Below are 25,360 nucleotides of genomic sequence, written 5' to 3' on the forward strand. Positions count from 1 at the left end.
GGAAGAAAAAAGTGCTCTGTTTTGGGAAATGTGCTGTGATTTAAAAAGGAGGTTTTTGCTCCTCTATGCAACACAAAAGGGGCAGGCAAAAGCCATAGCTGAGGAAATATGGCAGCAAGCAGGTGCCCATGGACTTGAAGCTGATATGCACTGTATAAGTGAAATGGACAAGGTGAGATACTCCGTGCTGGTTTGCAAAATAGGTATTTAAAAGCTGCGTTTTTCTTCATCGTTTTGAGTGGTGGCTGTTAATAATTGTGAAGGCTGAGCACATGCACCCACCTAAAATAAACCATCAATTTTTAAATTTTTATTTCTTATGAATCAGTAATATGGACCAGTGCTTACAGATGCTTACTAGCCTTCTGCCAAAGGTACATCTTTCTTGTGATTTTTATTAGAACAGTAAATTAATATATCTTTGATCTCTTCGATCACAACAGTGCAGTACCTTTTTGAAAACTATTTATGTTTGCAGTAGTGAATGAATGCTATATTTACTGGTCACTCTCCTGTTGTTAGAAATTACGCATTTTTTTTTCCCCCCATTGTTTTTGTGTTGCATTGAGGTCCTGTGTTGCATTAGGTGTGGGCTCCAGCATGACCCTGAGCTTTTGAGGGGTTTTCTTGAGTCACTTAGCATATGCACTCACTCCAGTTCGCACTAGATAATGCTCAAGATATATTCTAGAAAGGAACAAAAAGTTTGACTGGAGCAAGGAATTGGCTTTTTATGATTTGCTGTTATCCGAGGGTAAGGCTCTGAGACCTGTTAGTGTGTCTGTACCTAAAAGCAACATGGGCTGTAATTTCCTTCACAACGTACTTTCAGCTCTGTGTCCTCAAACAAAAACATTTTAAAACAAACAAAACTTGATAGCCTGGTATTTCATATCAGATGAGTAGAAAATAACATTTAAAAGAGAGTTTGGGGGTTTTTTTCCTGCACTTGAAAGTCTGAGAGGTTTATAAAAATACTCAGTTCTCTTTTAGCAAGTAGCTTTCTTGGGGATACACTAGGTGTTGGGTAGCTGGGCATGTGCTTGTGAATGCATGTTCACTGAGTACGTAGCGAAGTGTTACAAAGAGACTTAGGCAGCCAGCAGGGAATATGAAGATTCTCCTTGTATTCTTCCATTTCATTTCTTCTGCATTTGACAGGTTGGGTTTCAGGAAGGCGGTAGGCAGGATATTTCTAGCCCTGTTTTGTCAAATTTGGTGAGACAGCTCGGACTTGCAACTTGTTGATGAGGTAGAAAGATGTACTGAGTTGAGAATCTGAGAACTGGGCGCTGAGGGAAAAAAGTAAGTTCTGCAGCTACGTAAATTTCATCACTTAAGCTTTTCCTTACCCTGTAAATAAGGAGAACTTCTAGCAGCTTAAGGATAATTAGGGGGGGGAAGGCAGAGGGGCATAATGTACTGGAGGAGGAGCTTGCTTCAGTTTGGTGGGGCCCCTTGTGAAGACCTTCGGGCATGTTAGATCTGAGAGTTTAACCCACAACCTGAGAGGTGTGTGTATGTCTTAGGCGAGGAAGTAAGAGGCTTCTGTTTTGTCCTTATTTGTCAGTGAGAAGGCCTGTCATAATGTGGCTGTTGGGTCATCACTGAAAGGGAGGGCTGTGGAGGTCTGTGCATGGAATAGGTGGCTACGGAGTCAACAGTCATAATGTGATCCTGTTGGCATACAAGAAAGAATAGTCAAATACTGCTCAAGTTTTGGCAACACCAGCTGTTTGTCTCTCCTACACTCTCATAAGTGAGAAAAGGTTGTGAGTCTTTGGCTGGTTACTTACTGCTTTTTATGGTTGATGAGAGTGAAATGAAGTGGAAGTGAGGTAGGAGCAGTAAAATAGGAGGCTGTGTGGAGTTCCATCTTGTGTCACAGTGCACGTAGTCAGCCTTGGATGCGTTATCTGAACAAGCGTTTTGCCACAGAATGTCTTGTTCTGGATAGGACATCATCTGGGTTCTCTTCCTCTTCCTTCAGCCATCACTGACAGCTTGAGCAGGCCGCTCGCTGCCGTTGTGTGCCATTGCTATCCTCAGCTGAGGAATACTTTTGGAGGAAAGAGAAAGAATGGGACAAAGAAGTGACACCAAGAGTATGGGAAGAAGTGGATGGTAAAAAACTATGGAATTGTGTACGGTTCTTGTTGGCTTAGTGATACATCAGACTTCCTGATAATTGATACAAATCGGTGCAGGACCTCTGTCCTTCCAGAGGCCAGATGGCCTTGACATTTCTTCTTAAGGAGTCTGTCCACAGTTGTTTTGCTTCCAAAAAGGTCTTTAAGTTTGCAGAAGAGAACATGCAGTGGAGCAAGCAAGAATTTTGCGAACTAATCATACCTCTGTTCTTTTACCTTCTAATCTTTTATGTTTTTTTTTTTTTTTAAGTTGCTCTATGCAGCTGTTTTTAGGTTCTTCAGGAAGGTTCCAGGAAAAAAATGACAACAACAAAACCCTTTGATACTCTTGCTTTGTGTTCATAACCTTTTTGGATTGTAACTTCTTATGTGCCTTGAGGAGGGGATAAGTTTGAGTGTTTCATTGAGTGAAGTCCTGAGAAGACAACTCCTCACACTCTGAAGATTTGACTCTCAGTCCTGAATCTACTTGAAATGAAACATAGCATGTCTTGCTTTATTTATATTTTCTCATAACCCCACTATTTTACTAATCTTGGAATTCTGAGAGAGTGTTAAAATGGAAACCCACAGGGAGCAGCGAAAGGAGCTCGGGTTGCTTACTGTGGCGAAGAGGAGGCTAAGGAGTGACCGAACAGCAGCCTACTTGAGCCAAACTCTTCTTGGCAGCAGAAGACTGTACACCAGGAGGCAAAATTCACTAAAGGCAGCCTCGTAAACTCAGATTTGACACTAACAGAAGTTCTTCCGGATGGAAGAGGCTGCTCAGAAAAGCTGAATTTTGGAAACTTGTTAGGGTAGAGATTCCACTAGAGTCATTGCTGACCTAATGGAGCGTTCACAGTTAGTCCCACTGGGAGCGTGGGGTAGGGCTTGGTGACCTCCAGTGGTCACTGCAAGCAGAAGTGCAGGTGATGCTGTGGAGCTGTTTTTCAAGTAGGTGGCTCGCTGTCTGTGTGACTCAAAACTCATAGCCCGTAGGGGTGCTGGGAAAGAGCATGTTGTGTGGGTGACCTGACAGGCAGCACGCTGTCACAGTGCTGCAACCCGCTACCACTAGAAAGCTGCTATAGTGAAAGAAACAGAGTGCTTTTTACTTGAGAAGTAATAAATGGTTGTGTGAGACCTGAAGCTATGGACGGATGCACAATCCCGAAATGAATTAGGCTATAGAGCATGGTGACTGATTTCTCTCTGTTCAGAGCTACCTTAGCTCCCCCAAAGCATAGAGGGCTGGTTTTTTTTGTGTCAAAGGTAGATGTAACGAAGTTATCAGACAGAACCGTGTGATCCCGAATGGAATTCAGAAACAATCCCTATGGTTTCTGTGGCCCCAGTTATCTCTGAAATTAACGGGATTATGGCTGTGTGATTGTGATCATATATACAAAAATACTTCCTGTGACAAAGCCAGTGCTGTAGAGTTGAGTATTTCAGCTGAGTGCAGCTGGGAAGTGTTCTTCCCTGCTCAAAATTCTGCCCTCCGGTGTTGGTGTATGGGGTCGTAGGATAATTTAGGTTAGAAGGGTCATGAGGTCATCTCACAGCAGGGTCAGCTGAGGTCAGAGCAGGTTCTTCAGTGCTTTACCCAGTCTGGTCTTGAAAGCTCCAACCAACAACATAAGTTGCATCCCCAAAATTACTTGTAATGACTTGAATAACTTTCTGTGGCTTAATACAGGTAAGATGAGCATAAACTTATTTCTGTGTACCTTTGGGAAAAGGAAGGGTGGTAGTACCTAAGGCCAGAAATAGGTATCAATTGTCACTTTGTAACTCACTTGTTCTATTCCTTGTAGTATAACCTGGAAACAGAAAAGGATCCTGTAGTTATTATTATTTCCACCACCGGCACTGGAGACCCACCAGACACTGCCCGCAAGTTTGTAAAGAAAATTCAAGACAGGACATTGCCACCCAGTCATTTCGCACATCTCCAGTATGGATTGCTAGGTGATTTAGTATTTCTCTGTATTCACTGCAGCACTTGTCTGTCAGTGAATATTTTCACATTTTTTCACTTGTGAATAGGTTGTAGAATTTTTTTTAAGTGCTTATAAAATGTTTATTTTTATAATATGAACAGCTTTTTTGCGTAATGTCCTCTATGAGCAGTAAAGGAAAAGTGTCGCAGAAGTGATCTGAATGTAGGCTACCAATGTAATCTTATTATAGTTTAATTTTCTTTGCATAAACAAAACATGATGTAAGCTATTTGTAATTGTCAAAGTTTTAATTTTGTGTCAGGTCTCTATGGACTAGGTGACATTACTTGATTTTGCAAGTAATTGGGTATTTTTCTATACTGAGGGAAAGGAAGTATGAAATGTTCTTAAGATTTTAAGATCATCTCATCTCTGTAAATTTGTAATATTTTTTTAAAATTTTGAATGTCATAGTCATCAATAGAAGGAATATAAATTCTGGTTACAGATTGAAATGCAAAATACAGATTTGGCAAAATGCTGTCCTGAACTGATGGTAAGGTCAGTTTGTTGAGTTTTCAGGTTGTGTGTAAACAAACTACAGAAACTTCTGGAATGAACCTCTGTTACTTTTGCCTGACAAGTTTAAGTTGATAGGTCGGAGTGAGGAAAATTCTAGATTTCTGGTGGGGAAAGTACCCACTAGAAGGAAATTTCTAGTGGATATAGAATGTGGAAGCCTGAAACATACGCATCCTAATGACAAAACAAAAAACAGCGTGGTCAGCAGGTCCAGGAATGTGATTCTGCCCCTGTACTCGGCACTGGTGAGGCCACACCTCGAGTACTGTGTTCAGTTTTGGGCCCCTCACTACAAGAAAGACATTGAGGTCTTGGAGCGTGTCCAGAGAAGGGCCACAAAACTGGTGAAGGGTCTGGAGAATATGTCTTATGAGGAGCGACTGAGGGAACTGGGCTTGTTTAGCCTGGAGAAGAGGAGGCTGAGAGGAGACCTGATCACTGCCTACAACTCCCTGAAAGGAGGTTGTGGAGAAGTGGGTGTTGGTCTCTTCTCCCTAATGACAGATGATCGGACGTGGGGGAATGGACTCAAGCTGCGCCAGGGGAGGGTTAGATTGGATGTAAGGAAGAAGTTCTTCACCGAAAGGGTTATCATGCACTGGAACAGGCTGCCCAGGGAGGTGGTGGAGTCACCGTCCCTGGATGTGTTTAAGAGACGGGTGGATGAGGTGCTGAGAGATATGGTTTAGTGGTGGACAGATTCGGTTGGACTGGATGATCTCTAAGGTCTTTTCCAACCCAGTGATTCTATGATTCTATGACATAACGCTTTGAGAACATGTTGTGCTGCTGCCTGGTAATGTGTTACAGTTTGTGAAATGGCTCGGTTTTTCATAGAATCTCATAGAATGGTTAGGGTTGGAAGGGACCTTAAAGATCATCTAGTTCCAACCCCCCTGCTGACTGAATGCATATATGAACATGCACATATGAAGATAAGCATTATATTAATACTAATTTTTGTTGTAACAAATACTATTGAAGTACCTAAGCTGTAACATAGTTTGTGATTCTAGTCTGAAAAGTTATGTCGTCATATGCGTTCACGGGATACGTTTCTGCTTGTCCAATGAAGTGTTCACTCCTAGTACTGTACTTGGGAGGGAGTAGAAGTCTTTCTAAAAATTAAAAAAAAAAACCCCAAACCCAACATAAAAAGGGGAAAAAAAAAAAAAGGTTGTTACAAAGGTGGAAGTTTAGGGGGAGAAGATAAGGATCTAGTGGTTTGTGAAGGATCTAGTAAAACAGTGGTGTGGATTACTTACAGAATCTGTGAGGACTACCTAACCAGTGGTCTTTGGGAGTGTTAGATAAGCATCTATTAAGGATGGGGTGTGTGTGGTTGAATCACTTTTAGGGTGGGTCAGTGATTTAGTTGATCTCTTAGAATCTCAGGTTCTCCACGAACATACCTCCTGAGTCCACTGCCTTTTTAACTGTTAACAACGAGCATCTACTAACAGAACATCTTTATAGCTGTTAAAGGGCAGAAAGCCCAGTGCAGTGAAAATGAAATCTTTGATTCTTGGAAAGGAGGATGTTGGACCAGGTTCCCTTATGCACATTTTCCTACATGTCTGTCTTCATATTGTTTAACATCACTCCTGTGTTTGATTTTTTTTTTTAATTCCCATCCCTCCCAGGGTTCCAGTATCATTGAATCACTTCTAATACTCTCTCCCCTATGTTGTTAACATATATTAACAATTTTAACTTGAATCTGAGATGATTTCTTTTGGTAATTCACATACAGTTTATCAGTTTCACTCTTAATTATTTTGGTTCTTTACCTCTTTCCTGTTAAGAGTGGGTTTGTATTTTTTGAAAGTCTCAAACTAAAGCAGTATTCTTCTGAAATGTGAAGTACTGAAAGCAAAATATTTTCAGAGAAATTGTGTGTCTGGAATTTGTGAAGGAGGAACCACTTCTTCAGCACTACTTTGGGACAAACACAAGGGTTTTTAAGGTTGTAAAAGTGTCCTGGTAATATGCGCTTCACTACAGCAGATACTTCTGTTCACCTGCAAGAAAATCCTGTGTTGTCTTTGCAGACCTTACTCTGTGTAGCCTGGCTGGCTGATTGACCTGATGCCTCTTTCCTTGAATTTGCTAGGTCTGGGAGATTCGGAGTACACGTTCTTTTGTAACGGTGGAAAGACAGTAGACCAACGACTTCAAGAACTTGGTGCCAAGCACTTTTACAACACAGGGTTAGCAGATGATTGTGTAGGGTAAGAGCTGAACGAGTTTGGATTTAATTTCTTCAAGATGCAGTAATCACATGTGAATTTCTTCAGAATTACATTCTGAACCCTTTGAAATCAGTTGAACCTGAATACTCAGCACCTCATAGGAATGAGTCTTGTCTGAACACAGTATGCCTTTCCAATCTCATTTGCCATTAAATAAAACACCATTTTTAAAGTGTGTGCAAACATCTGGAAAATGGAGGATATTTAGCAGTTTGAGAAATTAAGTAATTCAGAATAAGTGCAGGGGTTTAAAAATGTAGTCTGTTTACTGAAGCAAATAAAAATAAATCCACTCCCCAATATGTCTGGTACTGGGTAATGGGATCTCTTTCCACATATGCATCAGACTTTTATCCAAGCTCACATCTTTCCGTAGAGCTGCTTTAAGCAAACCTTATATTGTTTTTAATATTTTTCTCTCTTACAGAAAACATCCTCTTTTTTTTCTTTTTTTTTTCTTTTCCGTTAATCACTGTAGGGGAATTATCAAAGCAGGTTTTTTAGGTTGCTGTAGAGGAATTGCATAAGAAAACAGCTCCCTTCCTGCTCTGTTGCTCTCTCTGCCAGTAGGCTGCAGTCCTGGCTTATTTATTTTGAACTGCAGATTGGTTCTTTGGGTGGTGATATGAGGCAGTTGAACACATTGTCATAACCATAAAACTTATATCTTGTGTTCTAAAATAATAAAAACGGAACATTAGGGTAAGCTGTTGATGTAGCTGTTGCACAATGAAAAGTTGCATATTTTGTTTCCATCCCTTCAACTTCCTGTCATAAAGTTCAGTGTAAGAAAATAAAAATGAGAAACTGGAAGAAGAGTGAGGTTGTTATACACTTGTGACTCCATAAATTTGCATAGTGTTAGGGACTAAAGGAAAATATTTTTTTTAACAAAAAAGTAATCTTGGTAACAGCTGTGGATATGTATTAAAAATGGGAAATGAATGGTATTTTTAGCTTTTGTTGTCTTTTCGTTATTTGTAAATTAACAGGCCAGTAAGTCACAACAGTTCATCCATTACTCTCCCTTTTTTTTCCTCCTCCTTTCCCAGTTTGGAACTAGTGGTCGATCCTTGGATCGATGGACTTTGGCTTGCCCTCAAGAAAGCGTTTCTGTTGCGGAAAGAAGGCATGAGCAGTGATGCTATTTCCAGCGCTCTCTCTGCAGTCCCACACGCTATGCATGAACTGAACTTAAGCTCGGACATACAGAACTTGAAGCTAGAAGATGAGGGAGCGAGGAGTTCTGGTGTTCTGTCACAGAAATCAGTTGACAGTAATCTTGCGGCTTCAGCTACAGACACCGAACCTTCACTTGTTCGCTCTGTCCCTCCTGTCTCTCAGTCTGCCCTTAATATTCCTGCCTTGCCACCGGAATATATAGAGGTGGAGTTTCAGGACGCCCATGGTGAGGTAAGGACTTCACTTTGCATGGTGAAACCCTCCAGCTCTGTTAGGAGCATGAGTGTAAACTCACACATACGGCTCAAGAGAGCAAGTGGATACTTGCATAAGGGAGATACATCCCTGGGCGCAGGAGGTTTCTGAACTGTGAGTGAAAGGTCCGTTCATATTGTGAAAATGTAGTTACCACCGTATGAGTTATGGACACTTAGGTCAAAGCATAATTTAGCTAAATAAAAACTGGGCATTGCAGTGCCAGGAATGGAAGAATTAAAACCCTCAGTGGCTTATGTTGGGCTAGTGAAAACATCTTCCTGTAGAAATTCTGTTCAAATTTTTAGTACTTGCAGAATTCCTTAGAAGGGTGCAAAATTGCTCAAAACCTTGCTGCGTGTTTAATAACAGAGAAACTTGTCCTTGTAAAAACATGATGATGATTTTACTGCTGGAAATGGAAGATGAACTGTAGATCAAAAGCCCTGTTGAACAAAGACTGACTGTACAAAAGGAAGAATTAGCATGAGCTGGTGATCAGCTCCAGCTGACGTATTTAGTCTTCAAAATGAGCTGGGAAGTGTGACTCAGACTTTTCCAGCTGCCTGCTGAAGGGCAGCCGCTTTGGTTATCTGTGCGAGGGAGCAGTGAGTGCTGCCTGCTCTTTAAGGGGCAGGGAGCCAGGAGCAGAGTGTGAGAATGGACAGACCCATTCCCTGATACCCAAGCGATGCAAACTGGGAGATGGCAGCCAGGATCAGCCATGAGTACAGATCATCAGGCAAGCTTGTGGCAATGAGGCAGGTCTGGGGCGAAGCCGGGAAGTCAGTCTGAGGCTCCAGGACTTGATCAGCAGGATCTGTGGGCAGTCATGGGCATGGTGGGGGCTGAGCTGCAGACCAGTACTCCTGTGATTTAACTCGAGCAGGGACTGAAGACCCAGGGATGAGCTGAGATGGGGCTCATGGGCCCATGAGCAGAGGGTGGAGACCTCTGGTGAGGCTGGTCGGGACCACGAAAGCCTCTGTATCCTCAGGGCCCTGACACTCTCTGCTGAGGGTGTCAGGGGTAATGCTGAGAGAGTCACTTGGTCTAACTAATATAATTATGTAAGAGTGTATGAAACGCTGGGTAAGTTTGCTTTTTGTGGTTGGTTTTGTTCAGGTTGTTGATGTAAATAATCCAAATTATTGGAACAAATATGATTTAGAGGTTCTCTTTGATTAAAGATTAATACTCAGTTTGAAAGTGGTGCTACAGTGGTTAAAAGCCAGTTTTCATATTTTAAAATCGTAGCGTATCTTCAGGCTGCTCTGAAATAATTGATCAGGTTCTAATGTTGATGCCTTAACTTCTCTGTAAATGGAAAAACAGTGAAAAAGCTGAAGCTGCTGATCTGGGATTCAGTGACAGGTTAAAGATTATAGTCCGGATTTGAGGTATAAAGCTGGATGGTTGTTTTAAGACTTGGAAATAATCAAATGCAGGTTTGGCTTTTTTTCCTTTGGCACTATTGATATAGTTGGCTAGACCTTGCCAACAAGGAGGCCCCAGGTGTTGTACAACCAAACCTTACAATTCATGTCCTTTTCTGGTCTCTCACATTGCAACAACCATGGGTATATTTTGCCAAGCACAGCTGAAGTTAGCTTGTTTTGGAACACGTCAACCTGAGGTTTGGATGTTGCCAAAAATATTGGATATTACTGTCATTTAAAGAAGGCTGCGTACGCGGCCTCTCTAGTTACCATTATGCTCTGTGTCCTGGGCTCTTGAGCCTCAGTGTTGAATTAACAAGGTGCAGGAGCAGAGCATTAGCGGTTTGCAACTTTAGCCTTTGTGGCAACTGTAAAGTAAAACAATTTATCTTTAAATGTTGATCTCGTTATGCCTTGAACTTGACTTGGAGGGGATATGAGTGCAGGCAGTTGCCACAGTCTAGCTGATGCACAATACTTGATATGGCCCAAGCCATTAATCAACATGTCAAAATTTTAAGACTTTAAACTTCCAACTGTTGGTCTCAAGTGATTCTCCTGTCTCCTTTTCCTTTTAAATAGGAGGTCTTCACATTAACCAATCTTCTCTTATTGGTAATTACTCTCCATTTGATAGAGCATTGTTATGGACATTTGATATCTCTCCCACCTCTTTTCATTTTTGTCTGTCTTGATCTCAAATGAAGCTTGCTGACACCAGTGGTGGAGAGATGAGGGCTGTAGTCTAAACTTCAAGTGACAGCCTTTGACAGAGGAGGTCTGGAGTTATTCTTGGTGCCCATTAACAATTCTTGGGGCACATTTTCACCCTTGTAGAAATGTTGTGGCATAATTTGATGCTGTTTTGTAGTGTGGAGTTTGCTGATTAGCTCTAAATTTAACTGTAATTTTTAAAATTCCTCTTATAAATTGCCTGTAATAATGTCCCCATCTGCACCCCAAAGTCTTAATTTGTAAATCTGCAGTGATGTTTTCAAACAGCTTCTGTTCTTATGTCTGTTCTGTATACCTTGTAATCCTTTAATTAGGTGGGAGGCTTTTGGGTTTTAACATAAAGGCCATTCTCTAATTGGCAATTTTCAAGGGTGCCTTTGAAAAGGTAAACAGCTAGCTGCATTTCCTAGTAGTTTAGGCCCACTAGGCTGATCAAGCCTACTGGCTTTTTATAGTTGAATATATGCCTGTTACTGCTTGGATGTGATTTTTTGTTTTTAAATGTAGAGCAAAACACTATGTATATAGAAGGTTCATGTTTTCCCTTGTTTTGAATTGTTTTGTAAGATCGTCTAAAAAAAATTGTACCAACACTAATTCCTGTATGTCACAGTAAGCTGCCATTCAGCTGATTTGCATTTTTAGTGTAAGTTTTCATGACCTCTTTTTTTCAGAATCCACATCTGTCCTCAGTGATTTCAGAGGGAACAACCTTTGAGGTGCCAGTTACAAAAGCAGTTCGGCTCACTAGAGAAGATGCAATAAAAACTGCTTTGCTCTTAGAGCTTGATATTGCCGTAAGTTAGTGATGGCTTTTTCTTTAGTGGGTTAAAATGAAGGGGGAAATGCATGTGTGTTATGTATAACAAGTGGGACGGGAATTATTTATTTGACTATTTTAAAAGAAAAAAAAATTCCCCATACCACAGGATGTCAGCTTAGGCTGATCCATTTTGTAAATTCAAAGCTTGATGATTACTTTACGAGAAATCTGTACGAGGAAGATACGTCGCTTTGGAGCGATTTTCCAAATCTGTAGAATTAAGCCTTTTGTGTATTTTGATTTTGGCGCTAAGTTTTATTGGAGTCTATTAACCTGATCTGCATCAATTTTCATGTGACATCTTTAAATTTCAGATATAAATATAGTCTGTTTAAAGTCTTGAGCAAGTGAATCTCTGAGATTACGTGATGGGGTTTTTTTTTCTTCATATATGTGTATCCTGTCATCAGCACACACTGAAATTTGAACATTTTGTGCCTCTTCTCCCCTCACATTGTCAACAGCCTCTGTATGCAGGTCATGACACCTGATGCATAAGAGAAACATACTGATGCAAGTATAGTTCTGCGTGTTTCTGTAAGAGGCAGAAGCCCTAACAGGGTTTTAGCACAAGAACCTCAGACAGCTAAGTAGAATCTAGGTCTTAAGAACTGAGATACCTTTGAATTTTCACTGTGCTCTTTCCTTGCTGTTTTTCTTTTTTCCTTCAGAAAATGAAAGCAGTTGGGGTCATCTCAGTCACAGTTCATCAAATAGCTTAACCAGCAAATTTTCTTTTATTGATAATGTATCTCTATACAAAGTTTGATTAAGTATGAGGATTTTGTTTCTCTGCTCTTCTCAAACCAGAAAACCAAGTACCTCAGTAATTAATGATCTGGACTGGTTATATAACACATTCTTTTAATACATATTTATGTTCCTTTTGTTTAGGCTGCTCAGCAGTTCTTATTGAAGACTGTCCAACTACTTAAACCAGATAAGGAAATGTTATTCTAATTAGTGAGTTTAAACCTGAAAAGAAAACATGAGTATTTAGATCACAACAGAAACTAAACAGTGAAGTGCTAGTTCAGGGTAAAAGAACATATGACTGCTTGTGACAGATAGTAGGAAGATTGCTGCTGTTAGGAATGGGGTTGCTGTTGGCCTTGGTTTATCACACAATTTAATGGAAATGATCTCATATGTTAAAACAGGATACACTCTTTGATTATCAGCCTGGAGATGCCTTCAGTGTAATGTGTCCCAACAATTTCAGTGAGGTGGAAGAACTTCTTCAAATCCTGGGACTTTCTGAAAAAGGAGACTATTTCGTTTGTGTAAAGGTTAAGCAGGGCACTAAAAAGAAAGGTATGGTGTGATGCACTGGTCGTGAACAAATACTCCTTTCTGCATCGGTGGTAGTTGGTACACGAACTTTTGGATGTTTTTGTCTTTAGTTTTGGAACACAGCTGTCATTTCATGGAGGCATGTTGGAAGTCACAAAGATGTGTTAAAGAGAGGACGTATAGAATGCTGCTGCTGGTTTTACTGTAGGTGGGTTAGCTTCTGACTGGGAACTTGAGCCTGGCATTGGTGTTCATCCATCTCATCCTTCCTCTGTGCTCCTTTATGCTTATGGAGATGAGTCTTAAATCACATAACCCAACCAGCCCCCACTTGAAAGTGAAATCTGTCCTTGCACAGCACTTCACATCAATCTTGTTTACATCCTAAGAGGGCCTCGCTCCCTAGGCAGAAGACTTTGTGCTGCTGCAAGTTGCCTTTTAAGTGCTTGTAGGTATGTATGCATCTGCTCTGCTGAGCTTTAGGCCCCCACACCTCAGGAAAATCAGTTCCCATGGTGAGATTCCCACAATAGTTTAGGGCAACAATAGTTGTCCTGAAAGTATGAGATGTAAATGGACATCTCTTCTTGTAACCTGCAAGTAACTCAGTTGTTAATGAGGTGAATTTACGTGATGGGCCACTTTGTAACATCACAGGGGATGTCCAGGCCTAGCTGATCCCCATCCGTGACCCTGGCTGCAGTAACTAAGCTCTGCTGGGAGAGGTCACTGGTTCGATTTGGAGCAGAGCCGGTATTGGTTACAGCCTGGTCCCTGCGCCAGGGATGAGCCCTGCATCTGCAGTGCTGGTCTGGCTGTTACCCAGCCCCACTGCTGAACACATGCCGCTCCCCTGCACCGTTCCTGGGGAGGCCCCATGGCCTTTCTTCCTCTGGGACAGACCTCAGCTCCTCCCCAAACACACCTGGTTCTTCCAAGAAAAAAAAAAAAAGCCCCAACCACCATGCACAGGGAATTAGCAAGGGGTTGGGTGATGTGGGAGGATTTCAAAGACATGCTACTTCTGCTGTTCATATTGGTTACAGATTTTACAGAATCAAGCACATTTTCAAAGGAAGCAATGAAAATCGAAGGATGTAACAAAGGATAGGGTAATGGAGGGCCAAAACCATCAGATATTCGTAGGAAGGGGGGCTTGAATGTCCCCCCTGAAGGCTAGTAGGGTTTTTTTCTCTGCAAATGAGAGCCCTGATACCTGGCTACATAAAATTTGAATCTCTAAGTTAAGGACAGCGTCAACAGTATGTTCAGTGAAGGTCTCCCTGAACAGGCACAGAGGGAAATTCCCTCCTTCCTGCCTACAAATAGTTCCCTTTCTTCTGCTGTACTGATGTTGCAGGAAGGACGTAAAGCTACCCTAACATGGCACTTTGAGTTCATCAGTGTCAGAGAACTTTCTGTGTGAAACAGAGCCTGTATAGCCCTGTGAACATAGCCTAGCCCCTTGATTGTTCCTTTATACCAAAAGAATCCTGTCCTTTCAAGACAAACTTGGTAAAATAATTGAGTAAATATCAGTGCTCTCATCCTATGTGTAAATAATTCAGGTTATTGCATCTCTGACTGCCTAATGTAGCACTAATCATGGGGGGGAAAAAGGTGAAATTATGCATTATTTAGGCAACATTTTGCCATATCCTGTATGTAGAATAGCATGCCTGTTTGTGAATCTTAATGAATGATAATAGAAAGGAAAGTCATGGCACTGGATTGCAGCAGAGGGAATCGAAGCTCTTGGTTCTGCTCTCGAGTCTTATGGATGACCCAGAGCAAGTCAGGCTGACTTTTTTACACTTGCCTCAGATACTTGGCCAGGACTTGGCGAGTTGCTGCTGATCCACCAATCTCCCATCGTGCTTTGTGCACTGACTTCCATGCACTGCAGCTAGGAACTGAAATGGTTTAGGATCAAACCCAAATTCATTTCTTCGGAACTGTGCTGGTGAGCAGAGGCTCATTAAGTACTCTAACTTAATTAGTTGCTGTTACAAATCCCTACCAAAGAATTCAGGTCTACAATGCAGCTTCGCAATTCCTAGCAATGTTCCAGACTTGCTTTCCTTTTGAGATGGTTGTCCCTCAAGTGTGTTCACGTATCTGAGGAACCTGTAATAGTTACTACAGGCTGTCACAGTTGTGGACTTACTGAGTGAAGAGAGCTAAAAACCTGGGAGAAGAGCATGAACAGCAGGCTGTGCCTCTGCTGCATCTTCACGATTTACCAGGAATTCCACTGAATTTTGTTTACAGCCTCTCTTGGTTCAGTCTGAATTGTACGATGAAGTAGATGACATAATTGAGATGACAAAGCAAAAGCTATTTGCAGTCTGGTACAGTATCTATTGCTCAAATACTGGTTTTCTGTAGTTGTGGGGTTTTCTTTATTGTATGTACAGGCATCCTCAGAGGAGGATTAAGTAGTTCTTGTAACATCCTGTCTGAAAAGGAAGTTTATGTAGATGTGAAAATGGATGCTGCTTCCCTGCATTATATTTATGCTAATCTTCTTATCTTCTAAAAGTAAATTTTGTTCTCTGTAGCAAGGATTCAGCCAAGTAATGCTGATACGAAGAGGTAATTTAGCAAGTTACATAGGTATATTCTTGAAGCGAAAATTCTGTAGTATTGAAGTGCTCTTGAGCATGGAAAAAAGCATAGTGAGAATCAGCAGGGAGATGTCAAAGCCAAGAAGCATTGTCGAAAAATCCCAACATGAACGTTGTGTCTGTAAGAAACAATTTGGGAGCTGCAGGGCTTATTAATTAAAGGTGCTCTGTCACATAAATGCTGCTATATTGCTTTTGGGGTTAACTTAGAATAGCTGCTTTAGGATGATGTGGCATGAGGCTAAGCCTGGCAGCACCCTGGCTGACTCCGTGAAGGGACAGATGGGATGTCAGTGTGCCTCCTTCCCAGCAATGGCACCTGTAGAGAGGACAGGAGGGACTATTTGCTTGCACAGAAACCCCCTGTATTTGCTGGACCTTAGAACCTCCAGCTTGACACTGGCTGCATACTCCTTTGGTTAGATGATTAGAAAATATCAGTGTGTTCTGATTTTCAGGAGTGCTTATTGATGGAAGGGGGGAAAAAGTGTGGATATTCCGTTTCCTGGTAAGAATTCCACTGAATTTCTTCAAAATGGAAAGTGCAACAAAACCTTGAGTGGCTTAGCGGTGAAATTTATTTGAACACTCATGTATTACACCCCTCTTTTTGTTTTCTGCTTTCCCGATTAGTTTTGGCTGTTATATGGAAAATTGTCCTCGATATTTCAGCGGAAAACTGTCTTGCTGTTTAGTTTGTAATTTCCACTAACCAGGGGGGCTTGAATGTACAAAATTGAATGCAGTTTAGCTCTCTTGTATTTCTTGAAGGAACAAGCACTCTGTGATGCCATTTTTGGATGTTAATAGGTGCACATTGTGTCTTGTTTGTTTTTTTCCCACTGGACTAGGCGCAACTCATCCACAACACATCCCTGCAAGATGCACTCTGAAATTCATTCTAACCTGGTGTCTGGAAATAAGAGCAATTCCCAAGAAGGTATTTGTGTGTGTGTTCTTTTAAAGAGAAATCCCTATCCTTGCTTCGTGTGTAGTTACCATGTTTCTTGGTGAATAAAGATTGTCAGTTTTTATGCTGCTCTTTGTTCTTTATTCTGAGAAATTTCACTTCTGGTGCTTTACCTAGCAGACTCTGAGATACTGAAATCTCTGTTCCTGTTCTGCAGTACCTTGATTCATAAACTAGTCTGGAAGTAAATAGGAAAGTATTAGATATTTGGTGCCAGATAACTGGAAGGCTGACTGAACCTGACCCTGTAGGCATTTTGGAGAAATCATTCTTTCTAATCAGAGGGAGCCATATCTGTCAAGTTTTGTCACTGAAAATACGTGTGTTGCTTTATGCAAACTAATGTCTTTTAAATTATTTTAAAAGGGTTTTTTTTCGCATTTCAGTAATCTGGCAGAATTCGAAGAACAATTTTTTTTGCTTCTATAGTATTTTTTCTCCCAATGTGTGTGTATTATTTTCTACTCATTCTGTGCCTGCAAAAAAATGGAAGCTTGCATCTGGAAATGCATGTTTATTTCTGGTATTGCCAAAACACATTTTAAAGATAACTTTATATTAAGGATGAAGCTAAACAGTTGTGTTGGTTGGGTCTCTGAGGGAAATCACATTTTAGAAGGACGTTTTCACTCAATTTAGTGATTTTGCAGCAGAAGAGAATCCTCCAGTTGTTTCAACCTTTTCAAAACAGCACTTAACAACTTTGAACTTTTGTCTTAACAGTAAGAGTAGGCAGAGGGTGCTGGCTGGGGAATATCGCCCGAGCCAGTTTTTCTAACCAACCTGCTTTACTACCTGTTGAGTGTGGAATGTGCTTTATGTAACTGCTACTCTAAACTATTGTCTGGAAGCTCTGTGTTTGAGCACACTCAAATTACTTCCCAAGTATTCTTTTGTGTAGGATATGTCATCTAATTGCACTTGATGTTTTGAATCACTTTTCTTTTATGCACTGTGTCTGTTTCCCCCTTGCTTTTAGAAAAAAACTTGTAACTATTTACATCTGGTTTTTACTTTATCTTACACTGCTCAATTTAATTTTCCCCTTAAGAAAAGCTTGCAGTACCATTATGTAGGCGTAAAGTATAGAATAAAACACCTCAGCGACATTTGCAGGACTCATTAAATACCATATTTTATTTACAGTAATACCTCTTCTAAGAATTTTTATTATTCCTTTCCCAGCTTCTGTAACTTAGCAAGTGGTGTTTTGTCTTGAATTAATTTGTGTTATTGAGCTGCTTACCTAACCAAAGTGCAAATACATAAATAAGAAAGCCTTTCATTGATTTGAGATTTTTCAGGGAATGAGTTGTGCCTGTTTATTTGTCTCTCCCCCTGTGGAGGCTAAGTAGGATTTTCTGACTTGCTGGCTTTGTCCCAGACATTAGAAGAGCAGCACCCCCACTCCCAAAAAAAAAAAGAAAAAGAAAAGTAAAATATAAGGTGGTTTTTTTTATAGTAGGTGAATGTCCATTGGGAAATAAATTCTATTATCCAATAACCTGTCAGGTGACTGCTTCATGTCGCCAGGTAACTCAAGTTTTTCCCAGTTTTGTGATGATTTTCCCAAATGGACAGGTCTTTTTGGTTTTTTAATCCTCCACTCCTGCTTTCTTCTCTTCAGGCTTTCTTGCGAGCCCTTGTAGAATGTACCGGTGATGTGGGAGAAAAGCGGAGGCTTCAGGAGCTTTGCAGCAGACAAGGAGCCTCTGATTACACACGCTTTATTAGGGAATCTAATGTTTGCTTGCTGGATTTACTTCGTGCTTTTCCAAGCTGCAAGCCTTCACTTAACCTCTTAATTGGTAAGTGACTGATTTAGACTTAATTAGGTTTCATTTCTGAAAATGCATTGGATTAAATGTTCAGTTTCCCAAGAACGGGGAATAACTCTTCCGTTAACTGCCTTAGAAATATTATAGTTATTGATAGTGGTGAAACTGAAACTGTTCTTGGGGAAGAGAGCTCTGTTCTCCAGCGTGTAGTCTTACAGCCTTTAAGAACACTATATGTATGTATGCAGATGTACATACGTACATATATATAAATGTGTGTGTAGGAGGGTGATATGTGTAGTGGGTTTCTCACTGAAAAAATGCTCAGTAAAGTCCTGTCTCTGGGTTTATTTAGGCTTTGATTTCAAAATTTGCATAGGTATTCACAGTGGTTTGCAATTGAACTGGCACATCTGCTTCTAGGACATTATAAATAAGAAACTTACAGTCAAGTAATTCCTCCTCTTTCAGCTCCATAAAGCAGTCTTAGGTTAAAGGTAGGGAAAATGAAATTTCAAGCTTCACATTGTCCACTAGCTACTGCGTCTCTTCTGTGCACCTTACAGATGTTTTTAATTGACCGAGAACTCTGTAAATGAACTGTTGTGGCCTCATTTTACAAGATTTTTAACAGATGTTCCACAAAGTCTAAAAAACATTCAAAATAGAGTTCAGTCTTACTAGCTTATTTCTGAGACACAAACACTGAATGTTGAAAGAGTAAAATTACAGTTAAATTGTAATGTGCCTGTATCTGTTGTAGTGTAAACACTCGTTATATGATGTTTTAATTTTTTGGGGGGTTAATTAAACAATAGGTGATGCTTTTATTTATTACTTTTTTTTTTTCCCCCCAGAACATCTTCCTAAATTACAAGCCAGACCCTATTCAGCGTCAAGGTAAGGAGATATTCAAATTACACCTTCTGGTAATTTAAGCATGCTTTTTTCTCAAGTGTGTGTGTGCTATGTTATGATCTGAAGCAGAAAGAGAGGAATGAGGGACAAAACCTGAGGGAAAAGTGCCGCAAAAAAAGCCCAGGGTTTGACTGTTTCAAACAGCATCGTTTTGAGTGTCTGGCAAGACCTCGAAAGATTTCTCAAGAACAAGCTCACATATGTGTAAATCGGAGAGAAATTTGGATTCCCTTCTGTAGGCACTGGCCTCAGTCCAACCTTAATTTCTAACTCTATAAGAATATCACACAGTTAACTGAACGCTGCTAGCGATATATAAATATAACACAGTTAACTGAACACTGAGAATCTAGGCTCGGGTGAGGTGGTTTGGGCTGCACGCAGACCTGCTGTAAGATTGTACAGCTGTCTCTCAGGCTTTGGTGGGGTTTTTAATACTTTCATCTTTACAGTTCGAACTTGTATCAGCCAGGAAAACTGTGTTTTGTGTTCAATATTGTGGAGTTTCCTGCCTGTCCCGCTAGACCAGTCTCACGGAAAGGAGTATGTACGGGCTGGCTTGCTGAATTAGTTGCACCTCTACTGCACCCCAATAAAAACACTCTGGATACAAAAGGAGGAAACCCTTCAACTGAAAAGGTACAAATATTAGGTCTAACCCCCTTAAATTTATATGTTTGAAACAACTGCTGGGTTTTTTTGTTCACTGCTCTGATGTAATGCATGTGTTTTGGCAACATCCATCTTTATTTTGTGGTTGTACCCTACTTTTAAGTTTGCCCTTCCCTCTGTAACATGTTTGGAATTGCACTGCTAAGTTGCTGAACTCAGGTATTCACAGGTAAACTAAAACACGAGTAGTGAAATTTCTCATTGCTGAAGGGCCGGAGTTGTTTCCATCCCACTGTACTCTTAATTGGGTCTTGGAAGATGTTTTCATGGAATAAAACACCAGTGTGCAGTTAAATGATTACAGCTGTTAGGGTTGTAGGAAAGAGGCACTTGGTCACTTCCAGGGAAAGGTGGCAGATAACGAGGGAGAAATCATAAAGCTCTTATTTCTTAAGTCTCACAGTTTACAAAGGCCAAATTCTTGAATGTGACACAGAGAACAATCTTCTGTGGTATTTCTGATGTGCATCAAAGATGGTTTGGCATAGTGGGTATTATTAGGAGAAGTTACTTTTTTTTTTTACCTCTTTTCCTTTTGTGGCAGAGAATCTATGTAATTAATAGGTCTCAAAGTTTAAGCTAATTATCTCAAAGTAAGCTAATTATTTAAAATTCTGAATTCTACTATATAATTAATATGACAAAAGTAGTACTGCTAGTCTAATCTATATATGTTGGTCTGCAGAATGGAAGGAAAACCCATACAAGTTATCTTTTTTTTTTTAATCAACTCAAAACCCAAACTGATTAGTGCATACATTATATATCTTATTCCAATATTCACATCTGCTCTTTATTTAAAATATAATTGATTTGCAATATGTTAAAGATGAAACACGAAAAAGAGGTGGAGTAAAAAGAAAAAAGTATATTATTACAAAATGAGGCTGAATAAAGTTCAGAACTGTTTGCATCTGCTGCACAAGCTAGAATTCAGCTTAGATAATTGTGCAGCCATACACGCAGATTGCAGAAATATGTGGAATACCAATACAAAATAGACGAGTGTGTTCTTAGGCAAAAATATCTTAGAATAGTTGAGAACACTTTACAGTATAAATGTGTTTAGCATTTGTATTATTTTTTTAAAGGAATGACCTGTTTGGAGTTGTTAATAGAGAAAATAAACCACACTTGATTTAGGAGGTTAAGTAGTAACTCTAACAGAAATACAAATATTGCCCCCTGTGGCAAGAATTATACTGTTTTTTGTATCATCATCAAACCAGAAAAATAGTGTTGTTTAACCTTGTATTATCTAGAGTGAATTAAATGATGACAAATTAGTATTGCTAAACCACACGGGTTTACAGAGCAAAGTTTAAATCTCTTTAAATCTTCACTCCTTCCTTAAAGTTGAAAGTAAATTCAAATCCTTTCATAATTAATATGCAAAATAAATTGAATGTGTGCTTATGACTTTAATGGATGAAGCTCTGCTATGGCTGCTGAGTATTGATTGCTCTGTTAAGCAATTAAAGATAGTCCTCTCTCATTTTCTACGTTATGTTAGCCGCGCCTCAGAGAATAGCTGTGGAGCTCCTATGAAAATCGTATTTAGACTTCCTTTGAGACACAGATCTGAAGACCAGAACTAGAATTTATTGGTGGAGTGACATAGGCTGTTTTCCAAGGTCTTGGAGCACTTACCCGCCTCCCCTCACCCACAAGCTTTTTTGGAGATCATGTAAGACACTTAAGAAAATGAAGAAAGCGAGCTGAGTACCAGGAGACTTCAATTCACTATCAACAAATCCTCACCTCCACTGCCATATTTTTAGGTGCCCAGAATGTAAAAAATAAAGGTTGAGTTGCCTGTAATAGCAATTAACTTTGCTTCCCTTCAAGTGCCAACACAAGTTACATGAATATTTGTTAACAGTATTCCTCAAATTTATGGTGTGGTCCACTTTCATACTCAGAAACTCATGTTTGTGTGGTTTTGCCTAGTTTTTCTCCAGACTAATTAATAGGTCTGTAAGAATCGTGTGTTTTCTGAAAAAAAGAAAAAACCCAAACCTAAACTCATGTGAAATGTTATTCTGGGTATCTGTATGGCATTAACAATAAACTGTGAAGCTCAGGATTTGGAAGGGTGTGTGGATGTATGCACTGTGTAAGCATCATGACAGTTCCAAAATGTTCACGGCATTTTCGCTGCTTAAGAATGTCCTTCAGTCATATTCTATCTGATTTACTTTTAGATACCTATTTTTGCTCGTCCAAACAATACTTTCCACTTACCTGCAGACCCGTCTGTCCCATTCATGATGGTTGGTCCAGGAACAGGGATTTCACCATTTATTGGTTTCCTACAACATAGGTAAGTACCAAATTGCTACCTGGAAAGCAGCCTTTTTGTCTTGAGGAAAACAGAACCTCATGTTTTGATGTTTTGAGTACAGAAGTAGTTACTATCTTTTTTTTTTACTTTTTGGAACAGTGGTATGCTGATTAGAAAGTCTTATTGATTTTAAACAAGCCGTGCTTGCTTGTTTGTCTGTTTTTTCAAATGAGTAAAACTTCCACTTTCATCTGACCGTATTTGATATTCATAGTGGATAAATAAGGAATTGGAGGAATTGCAGGAATGTTAGTAAGAAATTAAATCTTTTATCTGTGTGTTGCTAGTGGAAGTCCAGTAAGTGGTTGGTAGTTGTTTTTAAAAACAGTGTTCGTTGGCTTAACTTCGATATTCAAAATCCATTTCCTTCAGAAGTGACATTTATATTAAAAGCCTTGGCACACTGAATGTCAGGTTTTCTGTCATATTCCCCTATTCCTGTGTGACTGCACGCTTTGATGTTTTAAGATCAGGAGCTTGGCCCCTCATCTGGGCAGTAATCTTGGGTTGTCTGAGTTTGCATTTGAGGGAAGGTAGATCCCTTTTTCTTCTCCCTCCAATTCCAGCAGCAGGATTTTGCAAATCAGAGAGATGCTTGTTCAAAAGGTGACAGGCAGCCCCATCACCAAGTATGTGTAAAAGCATGATGTTTTGGAGGAAATGAAGAAAGGGAAGAGTGGGGTGTTTGGGTGGGAACTGTTGCAAGTTTTACAGGTAACCAAGACATATCATTCCTACATGACTCATTCCTTCTGGCAAGGTAATGGAGTTTCTTGCATCCTCAAACAATTATTTTTAAACTGTTTTATTTGAAAGAAAAGTGAAATTTTGACATGATGTCCCTGACTCTGTGTTCCCGCTTTAACCAAATCATTACATACAATCCTTACTCCTGCATTTTAACCCTCAAATATACCTTTATCTCTCAGTAGTTTGCATGTGATTTTAAAGGGTTCATAGCATTTCATAACCACTTGATCAATGATAAATAAAATCTCTCTCTCAAAATATAACTAGAAAGTTGCATCTAAAACCCCTGTAAAGGAATACCTTCAGCACTACTTCAGGAAAATGCAATGACTCTTCTGATGATGTAGGAGTAAATAGGTTGTTATTCGTCACATCTTGCAGGTTTCTCCAGCTAAATGGAAAATGTGCTAAAAATGCTTTGTCCTGAGTTTCCTCGGGTGTTTTTACAGGGCTTCCAATGAAGGATATAGGGTAGTGATCTCCTTATTCAGCAGTCAGGATTGTTTTGTGAGATGTTTGGGAGTGTCAGTCTTGACTATTCCAATGTGAAACTGAAGGGGAAAAAAGCCCTAAAAAACCAAACCTTTGAAGCTGATTGATTTTTTGAGCTGGGCCAGAAGTGAGTACTCAAGAAAATTGGAGGAGGAGGAGGGGTTTTGACTGTGATTTACCATTTATTTATGGCATGCCACATTTCTGCCAATACAGAGGTTTATAAAAGCACTGCTGTAAATGAGAATTAGTTATAGGTCGTTTAGATTCTGCACTTCTTAAAACAGGAGTGGATTTACATGCTATTGGTACATTCTTCTTTTTTTGGTCTGTTTAGGCAAAAGCTCAGAGAAGAACATACAGACTGGGAATTTGGAGAGACGTGGCTGTTTTTTGGTTGTCGGCATCAAGATCGAGACTATCTGTTCAAGCAAGTCGGCTCTTTGCCATTAATTTTGATTCATGAGGGAATCCGTATCGCAGAGTCGTTTACTAACAGTTCCTATTGCCTTTCAGAGATGAGCTCAGCTGTTTTCTTGAGAATGGCACGTTAACTCATCTTAAGGTTTGTTTCTCGAGAGATGCTTCGGTAGCAGAAGTATCGCCGCCCAAATACGTGCAAGATGTCGTTCGGCTTTATGCCAAGGAAGTTGCCAGAGTCCTGCTAAAAGAGAGGGGTTACTTCTATATATGTGGGTGAGTAGAGCAGGGGATGGGCTGTCTCAGGAAGGGGACAGAGTCAGCAGAAGTTTGAAGCGTTAGAATGCCCTAGGGCTGTCCGAAAGGACCAGCGTGATGCTGAAATAGCCTTCCTGGAACGCTTGAATTTCATCACTGTCCGTTTTTTTCCAGCGTGTTCTTGAAAGAGTAGCTTGTGACCGCAGAGTTCCGCTGCTTGCTTTAGCCACTTTGGGTTTCCTTTTCTTTTTTAGTATTCAGTTAAGCTATAGGAGGTTTCAAGCTAACATATTTCTCTTGAGAAAACGAGATACTTGAATATATGTGAAAATAAACAGCCCAGCTGTGGCTTAGCGGCAGTCCTCTGCTGTGTTCCAGGCTGGGATGGGCCAGAGTATTAAAGCTCCATAAGAGTAATTTATTTTGAAGTGGAAAGTTTTATTTGTTGATGTTAACTTACCTGGAGGTTTGAGGTTTTTAGGAAGTTCTTGAATACAGAGCCCAAAGTCAATACTTTCTCCTGCAGGAATAAATGTCAGCTGTTTGTATGAAAAGTAGCATTATTAATAAATGAGAGTTTGGGGTTTTTTTTAGTATTGGAACCATGTGGGGATATAATAATGAAAAATACTTCAGCAGGTCCAGTTCTCTCTGAAAGAAAGTGATTCTTCTGTGACAGCTCAACTAAGGCTCTGAGGGTTTTTTTTTTCTTATAAATTACAGTATGCTGAAAACTTTGTAATGTTTGCTTGAGAGAAACCCTTGTTACTGTCATTGCTCAGCTACATGAAAACTCAGTGAGAATCTTGCCATACAACATACAAGCTGTATTTCTGTTTGGGATTTTTAAATGCCTCTTTTCTGATAGCATCCTGCCTCTGAAGCTGTTGATAAAAGGAAAAAATACACTATTAGGTGTTTTCCTCCTCTATTTTGTTTTTCTTTGCAGAGATAAGAAGCACATGGCTGATGGTGTAAGTGACGCTGTAGTGGACATTTTAAGCATGGAAATGGAAGTTGACAAATTGGAAGCAATGAAAACCCTGGCCATGCTTCGAGAAGCAAAACGATATTTGCAGGATGTTTGGAGCTAAATATTTAGCTTTTCCTGTGCCTTTGTAACACCAAGATTGTTTTGCATTTGCACTTTTGACTAAAAGTTACTGCCAGAAGTGCTGTCTACAGTCACACAAATCTTAACGCTCTCTATTGACTTTTCAAACAGGAATATGAAACTTTTTAAACTAGAAGAAGCCAGGCTGCCTTTTGAAGCATATGGGTTTTTAACCGTGTCACATATTGAACTGTCAATGCCTTGATTCTCTTGTTTGAAGATTGGTTTCTCACCGAAAGTAAAAACTTATGCACCTGCACAAGTATAATTGTCTGTTTACATTACACAGTGTATGTTTTCCAGTAACGTATCCCTGAAGAAGCTGTGGAGTAAATAAGGTGTTACACACTAATCTGTTCGCCATCGTGTACATCACTGGCT

General features: G+C 40.0%; 1 protein-coding gene across 1 annotated transcript; it reads left to right on the forward strand.

The window, feature by feature from the left end:
* MTRR (5-methyltetrahydrofolate-homocysteine methyltransferase reductase) lies at nt 1-24,959 on the forward strand. The gene is made up of 14 exons (XM_010152228.1): nt 1-172; nt 3,950-4,103; nt 6,771-6,888; nt 7,962-8,322; nt 11,195-11,317; nt 12,504-12,657; nt 16,115-16,203; nt 17,861-18,041; nt 18,869-18,911; nt 19,382-19,568; nt 21,806-21,924; nt 23,525-23,617; nt 23,704-23,883; nt 24,815-24,959. Exons 1-14 carry the CDS (start codon nt 29-31, stop codon nt 24,957-24,959), a joined length of 2,091 nt encoding a protein of 696 aa, XP_010150530.1. The 5' UTR covers nt 1-28.
* Nucleotides 24,960-25,360: the final 401 nt, after the last annotated feature.

This window comes from Eurypyga helias, unplaced genomic scaffold, assembly GCF_000690775.1.
Source record: "Eurypyga helias isolate BGI_N326 unplaced genomic scaffold, ASM69077v1 scaffold10975, whole genome shotgun sequence".
NCBI lineage: Eukaryota > Metazoa > Chordata > Aves > Eurypygiformes > Eurypygidae > Eurypyga > Eurypyga helias.